This window comes from Phacochoerus africanus, chromosome 2 (assembly GCF_016906955.1).
Source record: "Phacochoerus africanus isolate WHEZ1 chromosome 2, ROS_Pafr_v1, whole genome shotgun sequence".
NCBI lineage: Eukaryota > Metazoa > Chordata > Mammalia > Artiodactyla > Suidae > Phacochoerus > Phacochoerus africanus.
The window spans coordinates 209,151,813-209,175,282 of NC_062545.1; the positions used below are offsets into that span (position 1 = coordinate 209,151,813).

General features: G+C 39.4%; 1 protein-coding gene across 5 annotated transcripts in view; it reads right to left on the minus strand.

The window, feature by feature from the left end:
- Positions 1-23,470, minus strand: part of CCDC171 (coiled-coil domain containing 171) — a 356,155-nt gene that overhangs the window by 327,196 nt on the left and 5,489 nt on the right. For 4 of the 5 annotated variants that reach the window (XM_047767619.1, XM_047767618.1, XM_047767620.1 and 1 more), the window contains 2 exons: positions 16,640-16,797; positions 6,442-6,577 (listed from right to left, as the gene is read on the minus strand). In XM_047767619.1, coding sequence (XP_047623575.1) covers positions 6,442-6,577; positions 16,640-16,683 — 180 coding nt within the window. In that variant the 5' untranslated portion in view covers positions 16,684-16,797. Of the gene's footprint in view, positions 1-6,441; positions 6,578-16,639; positions 16,798-23,470 lie in introns of those variants that run through there. The other variant, XM_047767621.1, reaches the window with a different exon arrangement.

Sequence of the window (23,470 nt, forward strand, 5' to 3'; positions counted from 1 at the left end):
CTTAATTCTATTTAGAAAACTAGATATTTAATAACTAGATCTGATATATCTAATATCCTTCCATGAAGTAATGCAATAGAAGGTCAGAGAGATAGAACCAGAAGATTTATAAAGTCCTTCCCACTCTAAAATCCTATAATCTAATCAATGATTTATTAAATGATATTATATACTTGCTATGTGTCAAGTGCAGCAAAAAATATAAAAACAAACATCATAAAGTTGCAATACCAAGTAAAGAAATGCTACAGAAAGATATGGGATTAGCTTTATAAAAGAGGTAAAAATGTTATGATAGTTCAAAGAAAAGCAAAATTACTTTGACAGAGGAGTGGATCAAGAAGATGTGGTACATATACACAATGGAATATTACTCAGCCATTAAAAGGAACAAAATACTAGCATTTTTAGCAACATGGATGGACCTAGAAATTATCATGCTAAGTGAAGTCAGCCATACAATGAGAGACCAACATCAAATGCTTTCACTGACATGTGGAATCTGAAAAAAAGACAGACAGAACTTCTTTGTAGAACAGATGCTGACTCACGGACATTGAAAACCTTATGGTCTCTGGAAGAGACAGTTTGGGGGGTGGGGGTGTGTGCTTGGGTTGTGGGATGGAAATCCTGTGAAACTGGATTGTGATGATTATTATACAACTACAGATGTGATAAATTCATTTGAGTAATAAAAAAAGAAAAAAAGAAAAGCAAAATTACTTATTGCTAGAGGGAGAGAAAGAGATGGTGGATGAGAGAGAATGCTAGGAAGGCATCACGTTGGAAAGCATCTAGCTACTGTACCAGGCTAGAAATAGATGGTCCAATTACCAAACAAGGAAAGACAAAAAGGATTTCTAAAGGGCAGCATCAGAAATTACCATAAGGATCTGGTGTTGCTGTGGCTGTGGTGTAGGCTGGCAGCTGCAGCTCTGATTCAACCCCTAGCCGTACTTTTCGTTGTTTTTTTGTTTGTTTGTTTGTTTTTTGGGGTTTTTTGGCCATAAAAAGCCAAAAGAAACCCAAGGAAGGAAGGAAGGAAGGAAGGAAGGAAGGAAGGAAGGAAGAAAGGAAGGAAGAAAGGAAGAAAGTTACCATAAGGGAATTCCCATTGCGGCTCAATGGAAACGAACCAGATTAGTGTCCATAAGGATGGGCTTCAATCCCTGGCCTCACTCAGTGAGTTAAGGAATGAACATTGCTGTGAGCTATGGTGTAGGTTGCAGACCTGGCTCAGATCCACAGCGTTGCTGTGGCTGTGGCATAGGCCGGCAGGTGTAGGTGTGATTTGACCCCTAGCCTGGGAACTTCCATGTGCCACACTTGCAGACCTAAAAAGCAAAAAAAAAAACAAAAAAAAAAACAAAAGAAAGAGAGAAATTACCATAAGTAGGAGTTTATATACACAGTGCAGCAAGAGTTACACTCTTTTTCACATATAAAAGTAATTTCCATCTTTAAAAATTTTTAAAAAGTAAATGTCTTCAAAACACATACTCATTAAATAAGAATTTACAATTATCCTTTAATAAGTTAATAGAAAAAACATGAAACTTTAATTACATATTCAAGATAACTCCATAAATCACTCCATACTTCTCTACCTACTCTCTCCCCTCAAAATAATAAAGTTATTAACATTTGGGCAGTCTCAGTTGCGCCAGTCATTTACCTGTTTGCCCTCAGACCACCCCCACCCCCCATTTTTCTCTAGCTCTGCTCTGTATTGTAGGAACTTCATTTGCCAGGCTTCCTTGACCAATGGTTCCTCAGGAGTATGGGTTCAAGAGAGGCACTTGTGGTATATATGAGGGCAGGAGAGAGAAGCCAGGGTGTTTATCCCTCTCTTGCTCTACCCCAAGCAGCATCTCTTCTTCCCTGTGGCTGCAAATCCTTCTGGATAGGCCCTCCTTCTATGGTCCTAGCTCTTTCTAAATGACTCTGGGTTTTATCAGCCTTAGGACTGGAAACAACTTCCTAAGATTGCTACCCTCTAGGGTAGCTTCTCTGGTACCCATTTAATCAATTCCATCTAGACACCAAGTAGTATTAGAAAGGGTTTCTGATATTCGTTAGTAAACCTACACGAGCCTAAATTCAGTGAAGACTTTTTGCAGGTAAAAATAGATACTTTTGGAGTTATCCATGACCTCCAGTGGGATCACAATTATTTAACCTATCACGTGAAGTTGTTTAAAGTGCCAGAGGAGGACAAGCCTTTGGGAAGTGAAGTAGCAACAGCACTTGCCAATATGGCAGTATTGTTTACTACAAGACCCATGGGTGGGAAGGCTAAATCTAACTATGCCAGAGAATTTATGAAACAAAAAGGCAATCTCAAGGCTCTAGAATCTCAACACAAAATCGTAAGAAAACCAGATTCTATGTTGACTTTAAAAGAACCTCTTATTTCTCACAGACCCATGGAAGAAAAGGTTAAGGACCAGACAGAAAATCTGATTATGGGAAATGCAGAATTATAATACTAGGTGAATGAAGAGCCTCACCAAGTTTCTAATGTTAAAATGGTATTTATCAGCTGGGCATTAAGCAGAAAGGAAGGAAAGTGGATGAGGGCTTTTGGAATTCGACAATCCTGAAAATTGTAAACTCCCAAGTCTCCCCTAAGCATCCCTTACCAACAAAAGCAGCCACTCTTCCCTGTCTGAGGTAAGCAGCCTTCCCTTGCTTAAAGACTTAGTAATGACCATGCCTGAAATAGCTGCCTTGCAAGAAGATTTGAAAGACCCATCTCAACCTCTTTGTCGCCATAGGTAGGCCCAGAACTCAGTAAACTATAAACGCAATCTGCACAGGGAGAAAATAGCTTCTATAAGCAAAAGAATCGAAAAGATCTTGCTAATCTTGTGTTAGCAGGAACCTACGGAATATATATAGGCTGGATCCGAATTTAATAAGCTAGCTTGGAGTTCCCTTCAGGGCTCAGCGGTTAACGAGCCTGACTAGGATCCATGAGGAAGCAGGTTCAATCCCTGGCCTCGCTCAGTGGGTTAAGAGTCCGGTATTGCCATGAGCTGTGGTGTAGGTTGCAGACTCGGCTCAAGATCCCATGTTGCTGTGTCAGAGTTCTCCTTGTGGCTCAGTGTGTTAAGAACCTGCCATAGTGTCTGTGAGGATGCAGGTTCAATCCCTGGCCTGGAAATTTCCATATGCCACCAGTGTGGCCATTAAAAAAAACAAAGAACTGCTTCTCCAGTATGGTAGCCATTAGCCACACGTGTCTTTTGAGCCCTTGAAATGTGACTAGTCTGAATTAAGAGGTGCTACAAATGTACACTGGAGTTGGAGTTCCCATTGTGGCTCTGCAGGATAAGAACCTGAGACTAGCATCCATGAGGACATGGGTTTGATCCGTGGCCTCGCTCAGTGGGTTACGGATCCACCGTTGCCACAAGCTGCAGTGTAGGTCACAGATGTGGCTTGGATCCTTTGTTGTCTGTGGCTGTGGTGGTATAGCCAGCTATAGCTCTAATCTGACCCCTAGCCTCGGAACTTCCATATGCCACAGGTATGGCCCTAAAAAGAAAAAAATAATACACACTGGATTTCAAAAAACTTGGTACCAAAAATGTATAAAATATATACAATAAAGTATCTCGCTAATAATTTTTCATATTGATATAATGATAATCTTGGCTACACTGTATTAAATAAAATACTAAAATTAACTTCACGTATGTATTTTTTCTTTTCAAAATATTGCTACTAGAGAATTTAAAACTACACATGATATTTGCATTATATATCTTTTGCATAGCACTGCTTTAGAAGCCTGCTCATCTCCTTAACTCCTGCGTACACGAGCATCAGTTCAATACCACCACAAACACCTGTATATAATGGATGAATGATTATCATGACACTAATATTCTCAAGTAAAACGTACATTTGGTTTTAAAAATAACTTTTGGAGATTATGAACTATTAGCACCATTTAACAAATATTACTGTATATCCAGTATGTAATTGTACAACAAAAATAGAAGCAATTACTACTCCAATTATCGTTTTAAAATTACCTCATTGAGGAGTTCCCGTCGTGGCGCAGTGGTTAACGAGTCCGACTAGGAACCATGAGGTTGCGGGTTCGGTCCCTGCCCTTGCTCAGTGGGTTAACGATCTGGCGTTGCCGTGAGCTGTGGTGTAGGTTGCAGACGCGGTTCGAATCCCGCGTTGCTGTGGCTCTGGCGTAGGCCAGTGGCTACAGCTCCGATTCAACCCCTAGCCTGGGAACCTCCATATGCCACGGGAGCGGCCCAAGAAATAGCAACAACAACAACAAAAAAAAAGACAAAAGACAAAAAATAAAAAAATAAAATAAAATAAAATTACCTCATTGACACTAAAATTAGAAATAAAACAGTCACATATTCATCACTTGTTATTTTAAGCATAAACCACTGTTCCTTAGAGAATCTGAACACACAGCCACTGGGCGCCTACTATGCTCCAACCCAAGAGGTACAGAGACAAGGCATGAGCACTGCTTCCAGCTCTGAGGAAGTTTAAGGACTAAAAAAGAGCAGGTAAACATGAAATAAATGTTTTAGCTCTAAGATATCTGTAACAGCAATGCATTATGGGAAACAAAGAAAGGAGAAATCACTTTCACCTATCAAGGCTTTAAATGGTTTCCCAACAGAACAGCATCGGAATTTAGCAAAAAGGGAAGGAAAATATACGGTTTATGCTTAACTGTCAATAAATTACAATTACTATTACAGGGCACAGGCACTTCACAAACTCTATTTCACTTAATTACATCAACAACCCTTTAGGACCAGCATTTCACAATGAGAAACCAACGATGTACAGGATAAATAACTCACCCAAGGTTACATATCTTGTAAATGGAAGGGCCCAGAATGAAGCCAGATCTGCCTAAGCTGAGATTTAAGAATGAGTAAGATTTAAGTAGAGAAAAAGAAGAAAACAGAAAAAAAAAAAAAAATCAGAAAGAAGACACAGGAGTTCCTGTCATGGCTCAGTGGTTAACGCATCCGACTAGGAACCATGAGGTTTCGGGTTCAATCCCTGGCCTTGCTCAGTGGGTTAAGGATTTGGCGTTGCTGTGAGTTGTGGTATAAGTTGCAGGTGTGGCTCAGATCTGGCGTTGCTGTGGCTCTGGTGTGGCCCGGCAGCTACAGCTCAGATTAGGCCCCTAGCCTGGGAACCTCCATATGCCATGGGTGGGGCCCTGAAAAGACAAAAAGGCAAAAAGACAAAAAAAAGAAAAAAGAAAAAAGAAAGAAGAGACAAACGTATAATTCATGAATTATCTTAGAATAAAAAATAACTACTGTCCTTGGAATATATGCATATACGTATGAAACATATATATATTTTTACATATAAACACACAAAATAAAAGATACAGTGATACAATATAAAAAGAAACTAACATAATTCATGACAAACTATGATTAAAAATTCCAGGAGCTCCCCTGATAGCACAGTGTGTCAAGGATCCGGGCTTGGGCCACAGCTGCGGTGCAGGTTCGATCCCTGGCCCCAGAACTTTTATATGCTGTGGGAGTAGTCAAAAAAAAAAAAAACTCCGGAGTTCCCGTGGTGGCACAGTGGTTAATGAATCTGACTGGGAACCATGAGGTTGCAGGTTCGATCCCTGCCCTTGCTCAGTGGGTTAACGATCCGGCGTTGCCGTGAGCTGTGGTGTAGGTCGCAGACACGGCTCGGATCCTGCGCTGCTATGGCTCTGGTGTAGGCCAGTGGCTATAGCTGCGATTCGACCCCTAGCCTGGGAACCTCCATATGCCGCAGGAGTGGCCCAAGAAAAGGCAAAAAGACAAAAAAAAAAAATTCCATACTCAAATCTAATTCTTTAAGAGACTGTTCTATGACTAAGACCATAAGAAACATACATTAAGATTTCCAAATGTCTAATTTATGAATCCATTAGTCACCGAACGTATTCATCAATTAACTTTTGATCAAGTACAACACATTAATTAAAATAAAACTAAGACAACACACCAATAAACATAATAGTTCATTAAATTTCTACATTAACACTCCTATAGAATTACATTGTATTTAAAAAACTATCGGTTTTATTATAATTCCCTACTTAAGCACAAGAATGTTATAGTGATAAATGTTAAAACAAGGAATTTCTAATATGGAATGACTGTAAAATAATCAAACTAAAGTTCCTGTTGTGGTTCAGCAGGTTAAGGACCCAACATTGTCTCTGGGAGAATGAAAGTTCAATCTCTGGCCTGGCTCTGTGGCTTAAGGATCCAGCATTGCCACAAGCTGCAGCATAAACTGCAACTGCGGCTCTAATTCTACCTCTAGCCCAGGAACTTCCACATGCCGCAGGTGTGGCCGTAAAAAGAAAAATAAATAAATAATCAAACTACTTTTAACATTATTTCAGAAGAAAATAAATTCTACCTCTGCATTGTGCTTAGTTGTTATTTCTAATTTTTCTTTCTTAGCCCGATGGAGTTTCTTTCTGAGCTCAGCAGTAATATCCAAGTCGGCTTCACTTTTAACCATTTGTTTTACATCAGATGAGGCATTCTTCAACCTATAAAATGAGATCAAAATAAAACATAATTCTTATTAAGTAAATTTCCAGCATTTCTGGTATTTCTGATAACTTACTTTTCAAAAAAACACAGGGAACATATTATGGTCCTTGCCCTAAAGAAACTTATATGCCAGTAAAACACTGTTTGCAAAAGCTAGATAGAAATGTAAAGCAGGAGTTCCCGTCATGGCTCAGTGGTTAACGAATCCGACTAGGAACCATGAGGTTGCGGGTTCGGTCCCTGGCCTTGCTCAGTGGGTTAACAATCCAGCCTTGCCGTGAGCTGTGGTGTAGGTTGCAGATGCAGCTCGGATCCCGAGTTACTGTGGCTCTGGCGTAGGCCAGCGGCTACAGCTCCAATTCAACCCCTAGCCTGGGAACCTCCATATGCCACGGGAGCGGCCCAAGAAATAGCAAAAAGACGAAAGAAAGAAATGTAAAGCAGTATATGACTAGAAACAAATGACTGTCCACTGGGAAACCACCATGTTGTTCAAGATTGGTGCTTAAAGGTTATCTGATCTCATCATAAGCTGGAAAGTTTTGGAGACAACTGTGTTCTCTCCTTTCTACCTTTTGCAATAATTTTACTTATTGCAAATATATATTACAAAAAGAAAAAGTATAAGAGAATACAGATTGGTGCTTTAAAGGGTGCTTTAAACCCTTTCCCCAAAATTAAAATTTTAATTAAAATAACATTAAAGAGAATTTAGAGATATGAACCCACAAGGAGAATAAGCCCAGGAGATAAAACAATAGCAATTAAAATATTGGAAGGTGGAATGCAAGTGGATAAGTGGTAACTGATTTATGTAAGAGAGCTGAATTCAAAGCCAACAGTAGGGAAAGATTTACACCAGAACCCCAAAAAGCTCAGTTCATTGGCAACACCTTTTAAAATGGAGGTAGGAGTTCCCCTGTGGTGCAGCAAGTTAAGGGCCTTGGGTTGTCATTGTAGTGGTCCAGGTGGCTGTGTGGTGCAGGATTGATCCCTGGCCTGGGATCTTTCACATGCCATGAACATAGCCAAAAGGGGGGGGGGGGGGTAAAATCAGAGAAGAAAACAAGAATTGGCTGAAATTCTGCCAAAAAACAAACAAACAAACAAACTAATGAGATCCTCAGATCCTACCATATATACCACACAACTGCGTAATAATCTCTTCCCTACTCTGGCAAAACACTAAGAGTTTATTACCTGGAGAAGATAAAGAGAAGGTCTCTCTACCATAGACATAAAACACAAATGGGTAAAGGTTCTATACCAAAAACAAGAGATTCCAGTAAAAGGTTATATAATAGGAGTTTCCTGGTAGCTCAGTGGGAATGAACCAGGCATTGCCACTGCTATGGCTCTAGTTATAGCTGTGGTGTGGATGCAATCCCTGGCCCGGAAACTTCTGCATGCCTCGGATATGGCTGCCCAAAAATTATATAATAAATGATATCCCTGGTTTCTAACACTTCTTGCCTGTTACAACAATGGCAGCTAAAGCAGAGACTAGAAGATCTTCCCTGGAGAGTCTAATCAGCAAGTTGAAAAAGACCTAAAGATGCTGAGGGTTCTTTGGCAAAACAGCTTAACCAGACCACTCTACAGAAAATGCCTCACACAATGAGCTTCCAATCATCGTTTTAGGTCTCTAATTTTAAATATAAACAGAGAGCCAAGGATCACCAGAAGTTAAGAAGCATCTAATAAGAAAGACAAGAGATCACAAGGAAGTTTGGGGGAGGGAGGTGGAGTAGTCAAAGATTATGCAGGGGAAAGATAATTTTAAAAAAAGAGAAAGAAAAAAATTAATATCCTCAGAAAAATGGGGGAGAATAAAAAAAAATCCACAAAACAAAAACTGGACATTATTAAAAAAGAAATACTCATAGAACAAAAAAAGAGCTCTTGGAAATCAAAAAACACAAACTAAGAAATGAAAAACTAAATAAGTGTAAAAGAAAAACTTCCCTGATGTCTGAAAAAGTTCCAAGAGAAAATAATTTCCAACTTAGAATTTTATGCCCAACAAGTTATCATTCAAAGAAGAGTATGACAGAGATGGGAGTTCCTGCTGCGGCTCAGGAGGTTACAAACCCGACTAGTATCCATGAGGATGTGGGTTTGATCCCCAGCTTCGCTCAGGGGGTTAAAGATACAGCAATGCCATGAGCCATACTGTAGGTCGCAGACACAGCTCAGATCCTGCGTTGATGGGCCTGCAGCTCCGATTGGACCCCTAGGCTAGGAACTTCCATATGGTTTGGAAAAAAAAAAAAAAAAGAGGATGAGAAAGGTTATTTCAGATCTACAAGACGTCAAAACATTTACTTACAATGAACTTTCTCAAGGGGCTATTAGATTTGTTTCACCAAAATAAGGACCCGCACTGAGAGAGAAAGACATGGATTTCAGAAGTAGGATATTCTAGACAAGAACACAACAAAGGACTGTCTAAGATAGTGATGAAAGGAAGCACCCAGTTACAACTATGTAAGCAAATCATATAAAAGGCAATTTGTCCCAAATGAACTGGCCAGCATCTCCAGGAGTGATTTCTTTAAGAAGATGAAAACAAACCAACTGAACACATCAACTATGTGAACATAATGAGAGATTTATAAATCGTGATCAGAATATAAAGTTGAATTCATAAGTTCATGGAAATTAAGCCAAGTAAACAATAAATGAAATAACAATTAAATCCAAGAAAAACAAAATGTATAAGAGAGAGAAATACTACTACACGGATCAACTGGGAGGTTTTCATAATTACATAATAATGTAAACATTGAATAACTAATCTAACCAAGATTATACATCACTAAATGTAGAAAGACTAGAAAAAGGAGGCAAGCATGAATTAAAACTAAATTATGAATCTTCTGTAGTGGAAAGTCAGTAGATAATGGCTAAAAAATCAAATAGTAATATAAAAAAATTTCCTAAAGAAATACGGGTTTTAAAAAACACCCCTCTCAAGAGTTTCCTGGTGGCCTAGCAGTTAAGGATTCAGCATTGACACTGCTATGACTCAAGTATGATCCCTGGTCTGGGAATTTGCATATGCTGCAGGTACAGCCAAAAGAAAAAAATAAGTAAATATACATAAAAATAAAAACCCATCTCAGTTGAAAACGACTGATTTTCTAGGGATGAAGAAAGTTATTTGTGTCAAGGTAATAAATTCTGCTATTTTTTCCTAAGAGCAGTAAGTAAGCCTTGTAGAATAATTAGTCTTTAAATAATGTGCATATGTAATTTTAATTTTTTAAAAGTAAGACTAAAGTAGGAGTTCTGGAGTTCCGGTCATGACTCAGTGGTTAATGAATCCAACTAGGAACCATGAGGTTGCGGGTTTGATCCCTGGCCTCACTGGGTGGGTTGAAGATCCGGCATTGCCATGGGCTGTGGTGTGGGTCGCAGATGCAGCTCAGATCCCGTGTTACTGTGGCTCTGGTGTAGGCCGGTGGCTACAGCTCTGATTGGACCCTAGCCTGGGAACCTCCAAATGCCACAGGTGTGGCCATAGAAAAGACAGAAAGACAAAAATAAATAAATTAATTTTAAAAAAAAAATAGGAGTTCCCCTCATGGCTCAGCAGTTAACGAGCCAGACTAAGGTCCATGAGGACTCAAATTCGATTCCTGGCCTCACTAAGTGGGTTAAGGATCTGGCGTTGCCATGAGCTGTGGTGTATGTCTCAGACACTGCTCAGATTTGGCATTGCTGTGGCTGTGGTATAGGCCAGCAGCTGTAGCTCTGATTAGACCCCTAGCCTGGGAACCTCGATATGCCTCAAGTGCAGCCCTAAAAAGTAAAAAAAAAAAAAAAAAAAAAAAAAAAGACTAAAAACAATAGAGAATCAATGAAAACAAAATTTGGTTCTTTAAAAAAAGATCAATAAACTTGATAAACCTTTGGTTAGAGAGACAAAGAAAAAAAGAGAAGAAACTCAAATTATAAAAATAAAAAATGAAAGAGGTAATGGCACCACTAACCTAAAAGGATTATAATGAACATCATGAACAAATTTATGCCAACAGGTTAGGCAATTTAAATAGAACAGATAAATTCCTGAAAAGATAGATATTACCAAAAGTAACTCAAAAAGAAATAGAAAATTTGAATAGACCCATTAATAAATAGTACTGAATTAATTTTTTTGTGTGTTTTTAGGGCCACACCTGTGGCATATGGAAGTTCTCAGGCTAAGGGTCAAATTAGAGCTGCAGCTGCCAGCCTACACCACAGCTCACGGCAATGCTGGATCCTTAACACACTGAGCAAGGCCAAGGGTCAAACCCGCATCCTCATGAATATGAGACAGGTTCATATGCTGAGCCATGATGGGAACTCCCTGAATTAATAATTTTAAAAATCTAACCATAGAGCAAGTCCAAGTCCAGATTGTTTCTCTAGTAAATTCTATCAAACTATGAAGAAGAAATAATACCAAGCCTCGCGTTAGCAGGGGAGGAAACATTTCCCCCAATAATATCACCTAATGTTAGCTAATGAGTCCAGCATTCCCTAAAACCAAAATGGGACAGACCACACAAGAAAGGAAGATTATAAACTAATATCTTTCATGAGTGGAGGTATAAAAAAATCCTAAACAAAACATTAGCAAACCAAATCCAGGAACATCTTATAAGGATTATATAGTATCACTAATTGGGATTTATCCTCCCCCAAAAAACTGGTTTAATGTCTGAAAATCAATTGATGTAATATACCGTTTTACTGAAACAAAGGACAAAAACTACACGACCATCTCTATAGATAGAGAAAAATCATTTGACAAAATACAACACCCATTCATGATAAAAAAAAAAGCTCTCACAAACTAGAAATACAAAGAACTTTCATCAATATGACAAAGGGCCTTTATGAAAAACCTCCAACAAGTAGCATCGTACTTAATGGTCAAACACTGAAAACTTCCCCTAAGACTAGGAACAAGACAAAGATGTCTGCTATCAATACTTCTACTCAAAACTGTACTGAAGCTTCTAGGCAGTATAATCAGTCTCAAATACAAGAAAGAAAAGAAATACTGGAAGGGAAGAGGTAAAACTGTTCTTAATTACAAAGGACAAGATCCTTAAAGATTATTCTAAGAAATCCATTAAGAAGCAAAAAGACCAGAACTAAAAAACAATTTCAGCATGGTCATAGAATATAAGATCAACATACAAAAATCCTATCACATTTCTAAACACTAGCCATAAATAATCCAAAAACTAAATTTAAAAAATAATTCCACTTATAATAATATCACAATGTATAAAACAGATTTAGATCTTTAAATACTTAATTTTAAATATTTTATTAAATTTTATTTGAATGTTTATATTAAATATTTGTTTTATTTAAATATTTTATTAAATTTTATTCAAATATTTAAATTTAACAAAAGATGTGCAAGACTTCTACAATGAAAAGTACAAATTATTGTTGAAATAAATTGAGCACCTAAATAAATGAAAAAACATTTCACATTCAAATTTATTTGAAGACTAGTATTTTAAGGCAGCCATTTTCCCCAAATTGATCTACAGATTGAACGTATTAACCACCAAAATCCCAGCAGACTTTTTGTTTGCAGAAATTGATAAACTGACCCTAAAATTTATATGGAAAAGCAAAAGACTCGGAAAAAACAAAATAATCTTTAAGAAGAACAAACAGGAGGACTTGCACCTCCTAAATTCAAAACTTAACAAAAACCTACAGAAATCAAAACAGTGTAGAGCTAAGAGCAGACATGTACCAGAATTGAGACTAGAGAAATAAATGCATATATATGTACATACACAGTCAATTAATCAATTTGTTGTTGGTTTTTTTTTAAGGGCCACACTCGTGGCATATGGAAGTTCTCAGGCTAGGGGTCAAATCAGAGCTGCAGCTGCCAGCCTATGCTACAGCCACAGCACCAGATCCGCACCGCATCTGTGACCTACACCACAGCTCATGGCAACACCGGATCCTTAACCCTCTGAGCGAGGCCAGGGATCAAACCCGCAACCTCACGGTTCCTAGTCAGATTCATTTCCGCTGCGCCACTCAACGGAGTCAATTAATTTTCAATGAAAGTGTCAAGGCAACTCATTGGGGAAAAGATAATCTCATCAACAAGAGGTACTAAAACAACTGATATCCACAGACAAAAAGGTAAATTTATAGCCTTGCCTCACAACAGACATTAAAAAATAACTTAACATGGAGCACAGACCTAAATGTAAGAACTAAAATTATAAAATTTCTAAAATAAAAGAGGAGAAAAATCTTCACGATGTTAAGTGAGGTAAAGTTTTCTTAGACATGAAACCAAAAGCACAATTCATAAAGAAAAAGAATTGAACTTCATAAAAATTAATAACTTTTGAACTTCAAAAGACATTATTAAGAAAATGAAGTCAAGCCAACATAGGGGAGAAAACATTTGCAAATTATATATCTGATGAAAGACTTGTATCCAGAATACATAAAAAATTCTTAAAGGTCAATAACAAAATGACAAATAATCTAATTTAGAATTGGGCAAAAGATCTGAATAGGCTTTTCACCAATGGAGATATACAAACGTCCAAAAAAGCACAGGCAGGTGAAGCAGAAATGAATCTGACTAGCATCCACGAGGACGCAGGTTTGATCCCTGGCCTCACTCAGTCGGTTAAGGATCCAGTGTTGCCCTGAGCTATGATGTAGATCCCAGACGTATCTCAGATCTGGCGTTGCTGTGGCTGTGGCATAGGCTGGCAGTTACAGCTCCATTTGACCCCTAGCCTGGGACCTCCATATGCCACAGGTGCAGCCCTTTAAAAAAAAATCACAATGGCAAACCACTTTACACACACTAGAATGGATATAGTCAAAAAGTTAGAAAAGAACAAGTGTTGGTGAGTATGTGGAGAAACTTACAACTCTTATACATTGCTGGTGGAAATATAAAATGGTAGAGCCACTTTAGAATATAATCTGGTGGTTTCTTGAAATTTTTAACATATATTTACTTTGATAAAGTAATGGCGCTCCTAAGAATCTACCCAAGAAAAATGAAATTGTATGTCCACAGAAAGACTTGTACACAAATGTTCATAGCAGCATTATTCATTATAGCCAAAATGTGGAAACAACCCAAATATCCATCAACTGGAGAATGGATAACCAAGATGTAGTAAAATCCATAAAATAGAATAATATTCAGCAATAAAAAGAAACAAAGTACTGGAGATCTGTAGTGGTACAGTGGGTTAGGGACCCAGCATTTTCACTGCAGGAGCTTGGGTTACTGCTGTGGTTGTGTTTTTATCCCTGGCCCAGGAACTTCCACATACCGTGAGCCTGGCCAAAATAAAAATAAAAATAAAAAAAGTATTAGCACATGCTACAATGGGACAAATCTGAAGAACATGCCTAGTGAAAAAAGTCAGACACAAATGACCACATGTTACAGGACTCCATTTATATGAATTGTTCAAGAAAGGCAAAGTTATAGAAACAGAAAGTAGATTAGTGGTAAAGAACAGAGTTTAAGTAACTTCATTTATCCAGATTCTAGAATTCTGAAGAGTAATTTAGCCATTAAAAATAATGACAGATGTTAAGAGTTCTCCAGTGGTCTAGTGGTTAGGATTCAGCAATTCCACCACTGTGGCCTGGGTTCAATCCCTGGTCTGGGAACTGAAATCTTCACATCAAGCTGCTGCACACTGTGGCCAAATAAATTACATGAATATAATCTGGGCCAAAGTGAAAAAGCAAGATACTAAATAATGTGAAATATTATTCCAATTTCTTAAATATATATTTATACAACACATTTATATGTTCACAAGAAAAGGTCTGGGCAAGCAAGTATCAAAATACTGTTGGCAACAACAACAACAACAAAAAAAGGCAAAAGACAAAAAAAAAATACTGTTGGTAGTTAACTCTTTTTTTTGTTTGCTTTCTTTGGCCACACCTAGGGCATATGGAAGTTCTTGAGTCAGGGATTTGACCCATGCCATAGCAGCAACCGAGGCTGCTGCAGTAACAATGCCAGATCTTTAACCCACTGCACCACAAGGTAATTCCCAATAGTTAACTCTTAGATGGTAGGATTATAAACAGTTTCATTGTTTTATTCATATGTGTTTTTTTTAATTTTTCTAAAAACACATGCATTATCTGCATTAAAGTATACATATCTATGCATATATACACACACACACACGTATAAAATAGGATATCAGAACAAGAAGGAAGCTTGAAGATACTCTACTTAGCAGTTTTGGTGTTTTTGTTTTTGTTTTTTGGCTGTGCCCACAGCATGCTGAAGTTCCTGGGCCAGGGACCAAACCCACACTACAGCAGCAAGCCGAACAACAGCAGCAACAAAGCCAGATCCCCAACCTGCTGCACCAGAAGGGAACTACTATTTAGCAGTTTTTGAACCATCTTCTGACCATAGTAATGGGAAACCAGCTGATAAGACCTCACTCTTAACCCTTGCAACATTTGATAAAAGAAAAAATCCTTTTTTTCAGAAAAAAAATGTTAGCAAAGAAAATGTTTATGTTCTATTAATTTATTCTCTATCTTGCTCCAGAAAGGATTTAAGGTCATTCCAAAAGACAGGTGGAAAATGTTTATACAGCAAATCCTATTTACAAGGTGAAGTACATGTTAGTAATGGTGCTTGTCCCACTCATATGTCCTTGCTGAACAGGTGCTCAAGATCAATTCTTCTCAAGCTAAACGAGAGCAAGGACTATCTCCACATACACACACCCCCATTGCTTCTGTACAATATATTTAAAAGAGATAACAAAAAAAGAAAACTTAAATAAGATACAACCCAGAGTTCTCTTGTGGCACAACAAGTTCTCTTGTTACCGATCTGGTGTTGTCACTGCAGCAGCCTGAGTCGATACTGTGGCTCGGGTTCAATCCCTGGCCTGGGAACAGCCACACACCATGTGTATGGCCAAAAAACAAAACAAAACAAAACAAAAAAACAAAAAACAACCCTAATTGTTTTGTTTTTTTATCTTTTGTCTTTTTAGGGCCACGCCCACAGCATATGAAGCCAGGCTAGGGGTCGAATCAGAGTTGTAGCCACTGGCCACAGCCACAGCAACACCAGATCCAAGCCACATCTGCGACCTACACCACAGCTCACAGCAACGCAGGATCTTTAACCCACTTGAACAAGGCCAGGGATTAAACTTGCATCCTCATGGATACCAGTTAGATTGGTTTCCACTGAGCCACGATGGGAATTCCTGGACTCAAAGTTTTTTATTAGTCACATCAGATGTGGATAAACCACAGGCAGGCACCTTACCCAAAGGCAGATATGAATGGTATAAAAAAGATGAGCAATAACAATACTTAGAATATAAAATCTGGAGTTCCAGTTGTGGCTCAATGGTTAAGGACCAAACATTGTCTCCGTGAGGATGCAGGTGCAATCCCTGACCTCACTCAGTGGGGTTGCTGCAAGCTGCAGCATAGATTGCAGGTAAGGCTCAGATCTGGTGTTGCTATAGCTGTGGCTTACGCCAGCTACTGCAGCTCCAATTCAACCCTTAGCCTGGAAACTTCCATATGTCTTGGGTTCAGCCCTAAAAAGAAAAAAAGAAAAAAGGAAGGTAAATTCCAAGTAAAGAAGCAGTTAGCAATAAGATCTTAAACCAACAGTTATGAATCAGAGTTGGGGCAATGAGGATAAAAAGAGGAAACAGCCACAGAGTTATGACAAGCCAAGAAATGACCACACAGAAATGTGAATAAGCAAAAGAAAGGATTTAGAAAAGTGGAAAAGAGTAAGCAAGTCTCTAGGGACCAGAGAAAGTACAGACACTGACTTCTGTACACTGAGTTAACAAAACAGTACAAAGAGACAAAGTCTCCAGATCCAGTTCTGGTTCCTATGAGGCACCATTCCTGCTCCTCCAGTTCCATGAAATTTCTACTTCCCTTACCATTCCACGAGAATTCTTACAAGCATCCCCAGCTCCCAGCAACCAAAAGTATTCCTTAACTAGAGGAAGAGACTAGAGGCTTACCTTTGGATATCACCAGGGGTATTGCTTGAAGTGTTTAAACTCATGACAAGTCTTCCAACTCTTTCAAAATAATCCACTGTTACTTAATGATATACTTTGTTATTGATGATTAAAACTGTCCAAGATGTCTGTGGCTTATACGTTACACGGGCTAAAGTCTGTTAAAATAGTAAACAATATAACATTAGTTATTTGAGTCTTGAGACTGTGAGTGATTTTTCTCTTCTAATTCAGCTTATTTCTATCTTTTTATTCTCTGAAAAACAGGTAAATTGTGTGTGTGTGTGTGGCCACACCCCTGGTATATAGAAGTTCCTGAGCCAAGGATCAAACCCTCACCACAGCAAAAAAAGTGATAACAAAGTGTCTGAGCTGCTGCAGTGACCACACCAGATCTTTAACCCAGTGTACCACAAGGGCATTCTAATACTTGTATTTTTTAGAAGTACAATGTTTTATTTCTTTTAAAAAATTAGAAACAGATATAATAAAATATTAGATATTTCTTCTTGTAAGAATTAAACTGGAGTTCCCGTCGTGGCTCAGTGGTTAATGAATCCAACTAGGAACCATGAGGTTGCAGGTTCGATCCCTGGCCTTGTCCAGTGGGTTAAGGATCTGACGTTGCCATGAGCTGTGGTGTAGGTTGCAGACACGGCTCAGATCCCACGTTGCTGTGGCTCTGGCTAGGCCGGCGGCTATAGCTCTGATTAGACTCCTTGCCTGGGAACCTCCATATGCCGCGGGAGCGACCCTAGAAAAGGCAAAAAGACAAAAAAGACCAAAAAAAAAAGAATTAAACTAATCCCATTATTTTAATTTCTCAAATAAAAATTAACAAGTGAGAAACTGTTCTTAAACTGGAAGAGAGGTAAGCAGTGCCTATTCCTAAGGCGAAGAATTCAGTTGGAAAGAAAATGAATTCTAGGGATGTTTCTGGATCCCCAAAGTCTTTTTCATGAGATTTTTTCTTTTAGCCATCCCCACAGCATGCGGAAGTTCCCAGGCCAGGGATCAAATTTGCACCACATCATAAACCCAAGCCACCACAGTGACAATGCCAGATCCTCAAACTGCTGTGCCACAAGAGAACTCCTAAATGAGATACTTGTATGCAATGTTACAAAGAGGCCAAGGTACTGCCATATAAAAGATCTTAAGATAATTTTCAAAGGCCTTTGGCCAAGTGACAGAAGAGAAAGGAGGAAGAGACTATGTGTCATTTGTCTTGGCCTTCTCTCTGGAATGCTCTTCTGTGGAAGATACCTCACATTACACAGTCAACCTTTAAAGTAAGTTACTTTACCACAGTATTAAGGAACGTCTGGGTAAACATTTTAACCTGGGAGATAGTAATAATGAACTGAGTCCAAGGAGACACAAAAATGAAATTCTCACAAGTGTCTTTTGGTATTCCCCAATAGAAGTCCATTATCCTAAGGAAGACCATGAGATTTGGCCTCAGAGAGATCTGAGCTAGGATTCCAATAAGTATCTTACAAGCATGTGGCCATGGGAAAGTCACTTAAACTCTCTAAGCTTGTTTCCTCAACCATTAGAAGGAGATAACTATATCAATTTCATATACTTGAGAGAAAATAATATATACAGCACATATACAGTGCACAGTTACTGTCAGTTTCTATCACTTTAACACAAACCCTCTGAGAAAATATAATGATCCCTGAAAAAGGAAAGGAGTAGGCTGTACTTGGTGTAATTTGGTCTGGGCTAAAGATGTAATAAATGAATTGTTTTGTGAAATTATAGGTGTACCAGGAGAGCTAAAAGACAAAAAAAAAAGTTTGAAACTGCTCTGTCTCAGCTCCCAATAAATAACCCTGAGAGAAACCAATGAAAGAAAAGGGACTGGAGTTCCCGTCGTGGCGCAGTGGTTAACGAATCCGACTAGGAACCATGCGGTTGCGGGTTCGGTCCCTGCCCTTGCTCAGTGGGTTAACAATCCGGCGTTGCCGTGAGCTGTGGTGTAGGTTGCAGACGCGGCTCGGATCCCACGTTGTTGTGGCTCTGGGGTAGGCTGGAGACTACAGCTCCAATTGGACCCCTAGCCTGGGAACCTCCATATGCCACGGGAGCGGCCCAAGAAATAGCAAAAAGACAAAAAAAAAAGAAAGAAAGAAAAGGGACTCAACTGATATGTAGACTCAACCCACGGTACTGAGAACTAATTAAATACTCCTCCAGCCAAACGCAAAGAGATTTTTTTTTTTTTTTGACTTTTTGGTTTTTTGCCTTTTCTAGGGCCGCTCCCTTGGCATATGGAAGCTCCCAGGCTAGGGGTCGAATCTGAGCTGTAGATGCCGGCCTACGCCAGAGCCACAGCAATGCAGGATCCAAACCAGGTCTGCAATCTACACCACAGCCCATGGCAACGGTGGATCCTTAACTCACTGAACAAGGCCAGGGATCGAACCCACAACCTCATGATTCCTAGTTGCATTCGTTAACAACTGAGCCACAACGGGAACTCAAAAGAGACCTTTAAAACAGTGATTCAGATAGGTCATAGAAAAATAGTTTGACCTAGGAAAAAGAGGATGGACAAAGAGATGGAAGGAAAAGTTCCATTTCTCCAGAATCCTAAAAGACTAAGTTTTGGGAATTCCCGTTGTGGCTCATTGGGTTAAGAACCCGACACTATCTCCATGAGGATGCAGATTCAATCCCTGGCCTTGTTCAGTAGGTTAAGGATCTGGTATTTGCCAAAAGCTGTGGCACAGGTATTTCCATGGCTGTGGTGTAGGTCAGCAGCTCCGATTTGACCCCTAGCCTAGGAATTCCCATATGCCACAGATCTGAGTATTTAAAAAAAAAAAAAAAAAAAGACTAGTTTTTGTTTTGTTTAAAAAAAAAAAAAACTAGTTTTTTGTTTTGTTTAAAAAAAACTAGTTTTTTGTTTTGTTTTGTTTAAGAAACAAAAAAAGACTTCTTTGGGAATAGGGGTAGACAAACTGATACCACTTTCATTAATTTATTGAACACCAAGTACAGTAACAAGCACTGTATTTGGAACTTACAGTATAGAACTCTGATACTTACAACAGTGCAACATGAAGTTTATCCCATTTTTCAACAAAGAAAAGTAAGACACAGAAATTAGGAGTAATTTGTCAAAAGCACATAGTTATAAGACCAAAATTACAACTCATAACGATCCAAAGTTCAATGCTCTTTCTACAAGGTCACTGTTAATACAGTTAAACCATAAATTACCTTACTTGAGGTTTATTATCCTCACTTCAACTAAGGAAACTCATCCGATTCAGAGGCATAAATGGCTTGCCTAAGGCCAGTCAGCTACTAAGTAGGGGACACCAGGACTCAATCAAGCTCTTCTGATACTGAGTCCCAGAATCTTTTCATCTTACCACCATGCCCCCAAAGCTCAGACTCCAGGGAAACTGCCTTCAGAATGGAAGCAAAAGAGTTACAACCTAGAAAGGACTCTTCTACACTTCAGAGTAATATCCAAGGTTCAAAAGCATATATTAAAAATGTTTCTATTTTTGTGAAAAGGATTAAATACACACACATACACACACACACACGTCATTAGAGGCACAAGTAGAATCTCTACTTACCCCCAGGAAAAGAATTTATTTACTCAGGGCCTTAACAATGTCTTTGTTTTTTTGTTTTGTTTAGATCTTGGGGGCAAAAGAGGTAGTTTAACAGATTTTAATATAGCTTTTTCAATAAAGCTAAACCGAAGATAACTATCATTTTTAAGTGCATTATTTTGGTATGTAACATGGTTAAATTAAATCTTAAATGGTTTTCTAGACAGAAAGTATCTTCTACAGCTCAGGCACAAGCTTCACTGATTCCAGACCATTGCACAGATAATGTAGAAGGCAACCAGCGCCCGTGATCTCTGCACCCTGCTGCTTCTCTCTTGTATAATCCCCTCTACTTGACTGGAGGCAGAACCTATGACTTACTTCTAAGCAAAAGAATATGGCAAAGGGGAGTTCCCGTCGTGGCACAGTGGTTAACGAATCCGACTAGGAACCATGAGGTTGCGGGTTCGGTCCCTGCCCTTGCTCAGTGGGTTAACGATCCGGCGTTGCCGTGAGCTGTGGTGTAGGTTGCAGACGCAGCTCGGATCCCGAGTTGCTGTGGCTCTGGCGTAGGCCAGCGGCTACAGCTCCGATTAGACCCCTAACCTGGGAACCTCCATATACCGCAGAAGCAGCCCAAAGAAATAGCAAAAAGACCAAAAAAAAAAAAAAAAAAGAATATGGCAAAGGTAACAGGCTACACTCCCATGATTACAGTATGTTATATAAGACTCTGTCTTAGCCAACTGGAAGTGACAGACAACCTCCGGCTGGTCCAGAAGAAGCTGTCATGCTCTGAAATGCCTATGGAGAAGGCCACATGGCAGTGAACAGCAAGCAGCCTCCACTCCACAAGAAGGAAAAAGTTGGATCCTTTGGTCACACAGATGCCAACAGGAAATAAATTCTGCCAATAACCTGAATGAACCGGGGAGCAGATTCTTTCCAGTCAAGCCTCCAGATGAGAACACAGCCAGCAGCACCTTGACTGCAACTGAGTGAAACTCTGCACAGACGGCCACTGAAGTGGCACCCAGACTCCTGACCTACAGAAATAATAAATAAGGATTGTTTTAAGCCACTAAGTTTGTGGTAACTTGTGACACATTAGAAAACTAGTATGGATAAGATGTTTGAAAATGTTCTTTCAGTGTTAAGAAGAGAAAAGAAAAAGTGACATGCAAAATAAAAAAAAAAAAAATGGATTCTCATACCAGCCCTGTGTATACCTTTTATAGCCTTTTTTTTTTTTTTTGGATCTTTTTAGGGCTGCACCTGCAGCACATGGAGGTTCCCAGGCTAGAGGTCGAATCAGAGCTACAGTTGCCGGCCTACGCCATAGCCACAGCAACATGGGATCCAAGCCGCATATGCGACCTATACCACAGCTCACAGCAACACCAGATCCTTAACTCACTGAGCAAGGACAAGGATTGAACCTGTGTCCTCATGGATAACAGTTGGGCTCGTTAACCGCAGAGCCACAAAGGGAACTCCCAGTCTCTTAATTTTTCTATAATTTCCTTATTAATTTTCATGACAGAGTTTATCAAAATCCTAAGGTAACTAAATAGAGAAACTAAAAATCATGGGCAACATTTACAACAAAAAGAATTACAAAATACAAATGAAGCAGGGCAAACCACTGAGAGCCAAAATACCTGCATGGGAGCGGAGGTGTCTACAGAGAAGAAAGAAGAGAGAAATAATAAGACTGCAGCTGAAAGAACCCCCAATGGGTCGAAAGAGAGTTAATGCAAGGCACTGCAGGACAATCTAAGAGCAGATGAAACTGGCACATGAAACAGGCATATGGTAAGAGAGTCTTAAAAGGGTTAGTACAGTCAAGCCTCGTGGACTTTGATAAATGACCTGCTGAGGTCCCATTCCTAGAGAGGGCCCCACACTAACGAGAATCAGCAGAGGATGGAATCAAAACTGAGCAGAGGAGTTCCCATCGTGGCGCAGTGGTTAACAAATCTGACTAGGAACCATGAGGTTGCGGGTTCGGTTCCTGCCCTTGCTCAGTGGGTTGATGATCTGGCGTTGCCGTGAGCTGTGGTGTAGGTTGCAGACGCAGCTCGGATCCAGCATTGCTGTGCCTCTGGCGTAGGCCGGTGGCTACAGCTCCAATTCGACCCCTAGCCTGGGAACCTCCATATGCCACGGGAGCGGCCCAAAAAAATAGCAAAAAAAAAAACTGAGCAGGAAAAGAGAAATAAAGACAAGCTTAAGTGATGGCCCAGACCAAACTGTAGGAGGAAACTGGGCTAAGAAACCTCAAAAACAAGCCACCACAGTTTTTAACATTCACCACCAAACAAAAGACAGGATTCAATGAAGTTAGAAAAACTTTCTTGATCCTTACTCAAAGTTCAGGTAAACTAACCTTCCATAAGGTTAGTGCGCTCCTGTGGTACAGGAAGTTAAGGATCTGGCATTGTCACTGCAGTGAGGTGGGTCACTACTGTGACCCAGGGTTTGATCCCTGGCCTGGGAACTTCCTCATGCCATAGGAGCAGCCAAAAAAAAAATACATAGAATGTTTAAAAAGCTGCAATTTTTTTTTTTAAAGCAACATTACAGTAGTATAGTGGAGTTCCTATTCCAGCTCAGCTGTGACAAACCTGACTATTATCCATGAGGATTTAGGTTTGATCCTTGGCCCAACTCAGTGGGTTAAGGATCCAGGGTAGGTCACAGACATACCTCGGATCTGGCATTGCTGTGGTTGTGGCTATGGCATTGGCCAGCAACTGCTGCTCCAATTCGACCTTTAGCCTGGGAATTTCCATAAGCTGTGGGTGCAGTCCTTAAAAAAAAAAAAAAAAAAAAAATTAAAGTAGTATAGTTAAGTCCCATAGAAACATAAGAAAAAAAAGAGTAAGGGAGTTCCCATCACGGCACAGCAGAAAAGAATCCAGGTGGTGGGTTCAATCCCTGGCCTCACTCAGTAGGTTAAGGATCCAGCATTGCTGTGAGCTGTGGTGTAGGTTGCAGATGCGGCTCAGATCTGGCATTGCTATGGCAGTGATGTAGGCCAGCAGCTGTAGTTCTGACTGGACCCCTAGCCTGGGAACCTCCATATGCCACAGGTGTGGCCCTAAAAAGCCCAAAAAGAAAAGAGAGAGAGAGAGTAAAGAGTAGAATAGATTTTTACAAATCAAAGAATGACAGAAAGACATGCCCACAAAACAGATGAAAATTATAACTTACTGTTTCAAAATGAGCTAAAAGACATTAACAAAAT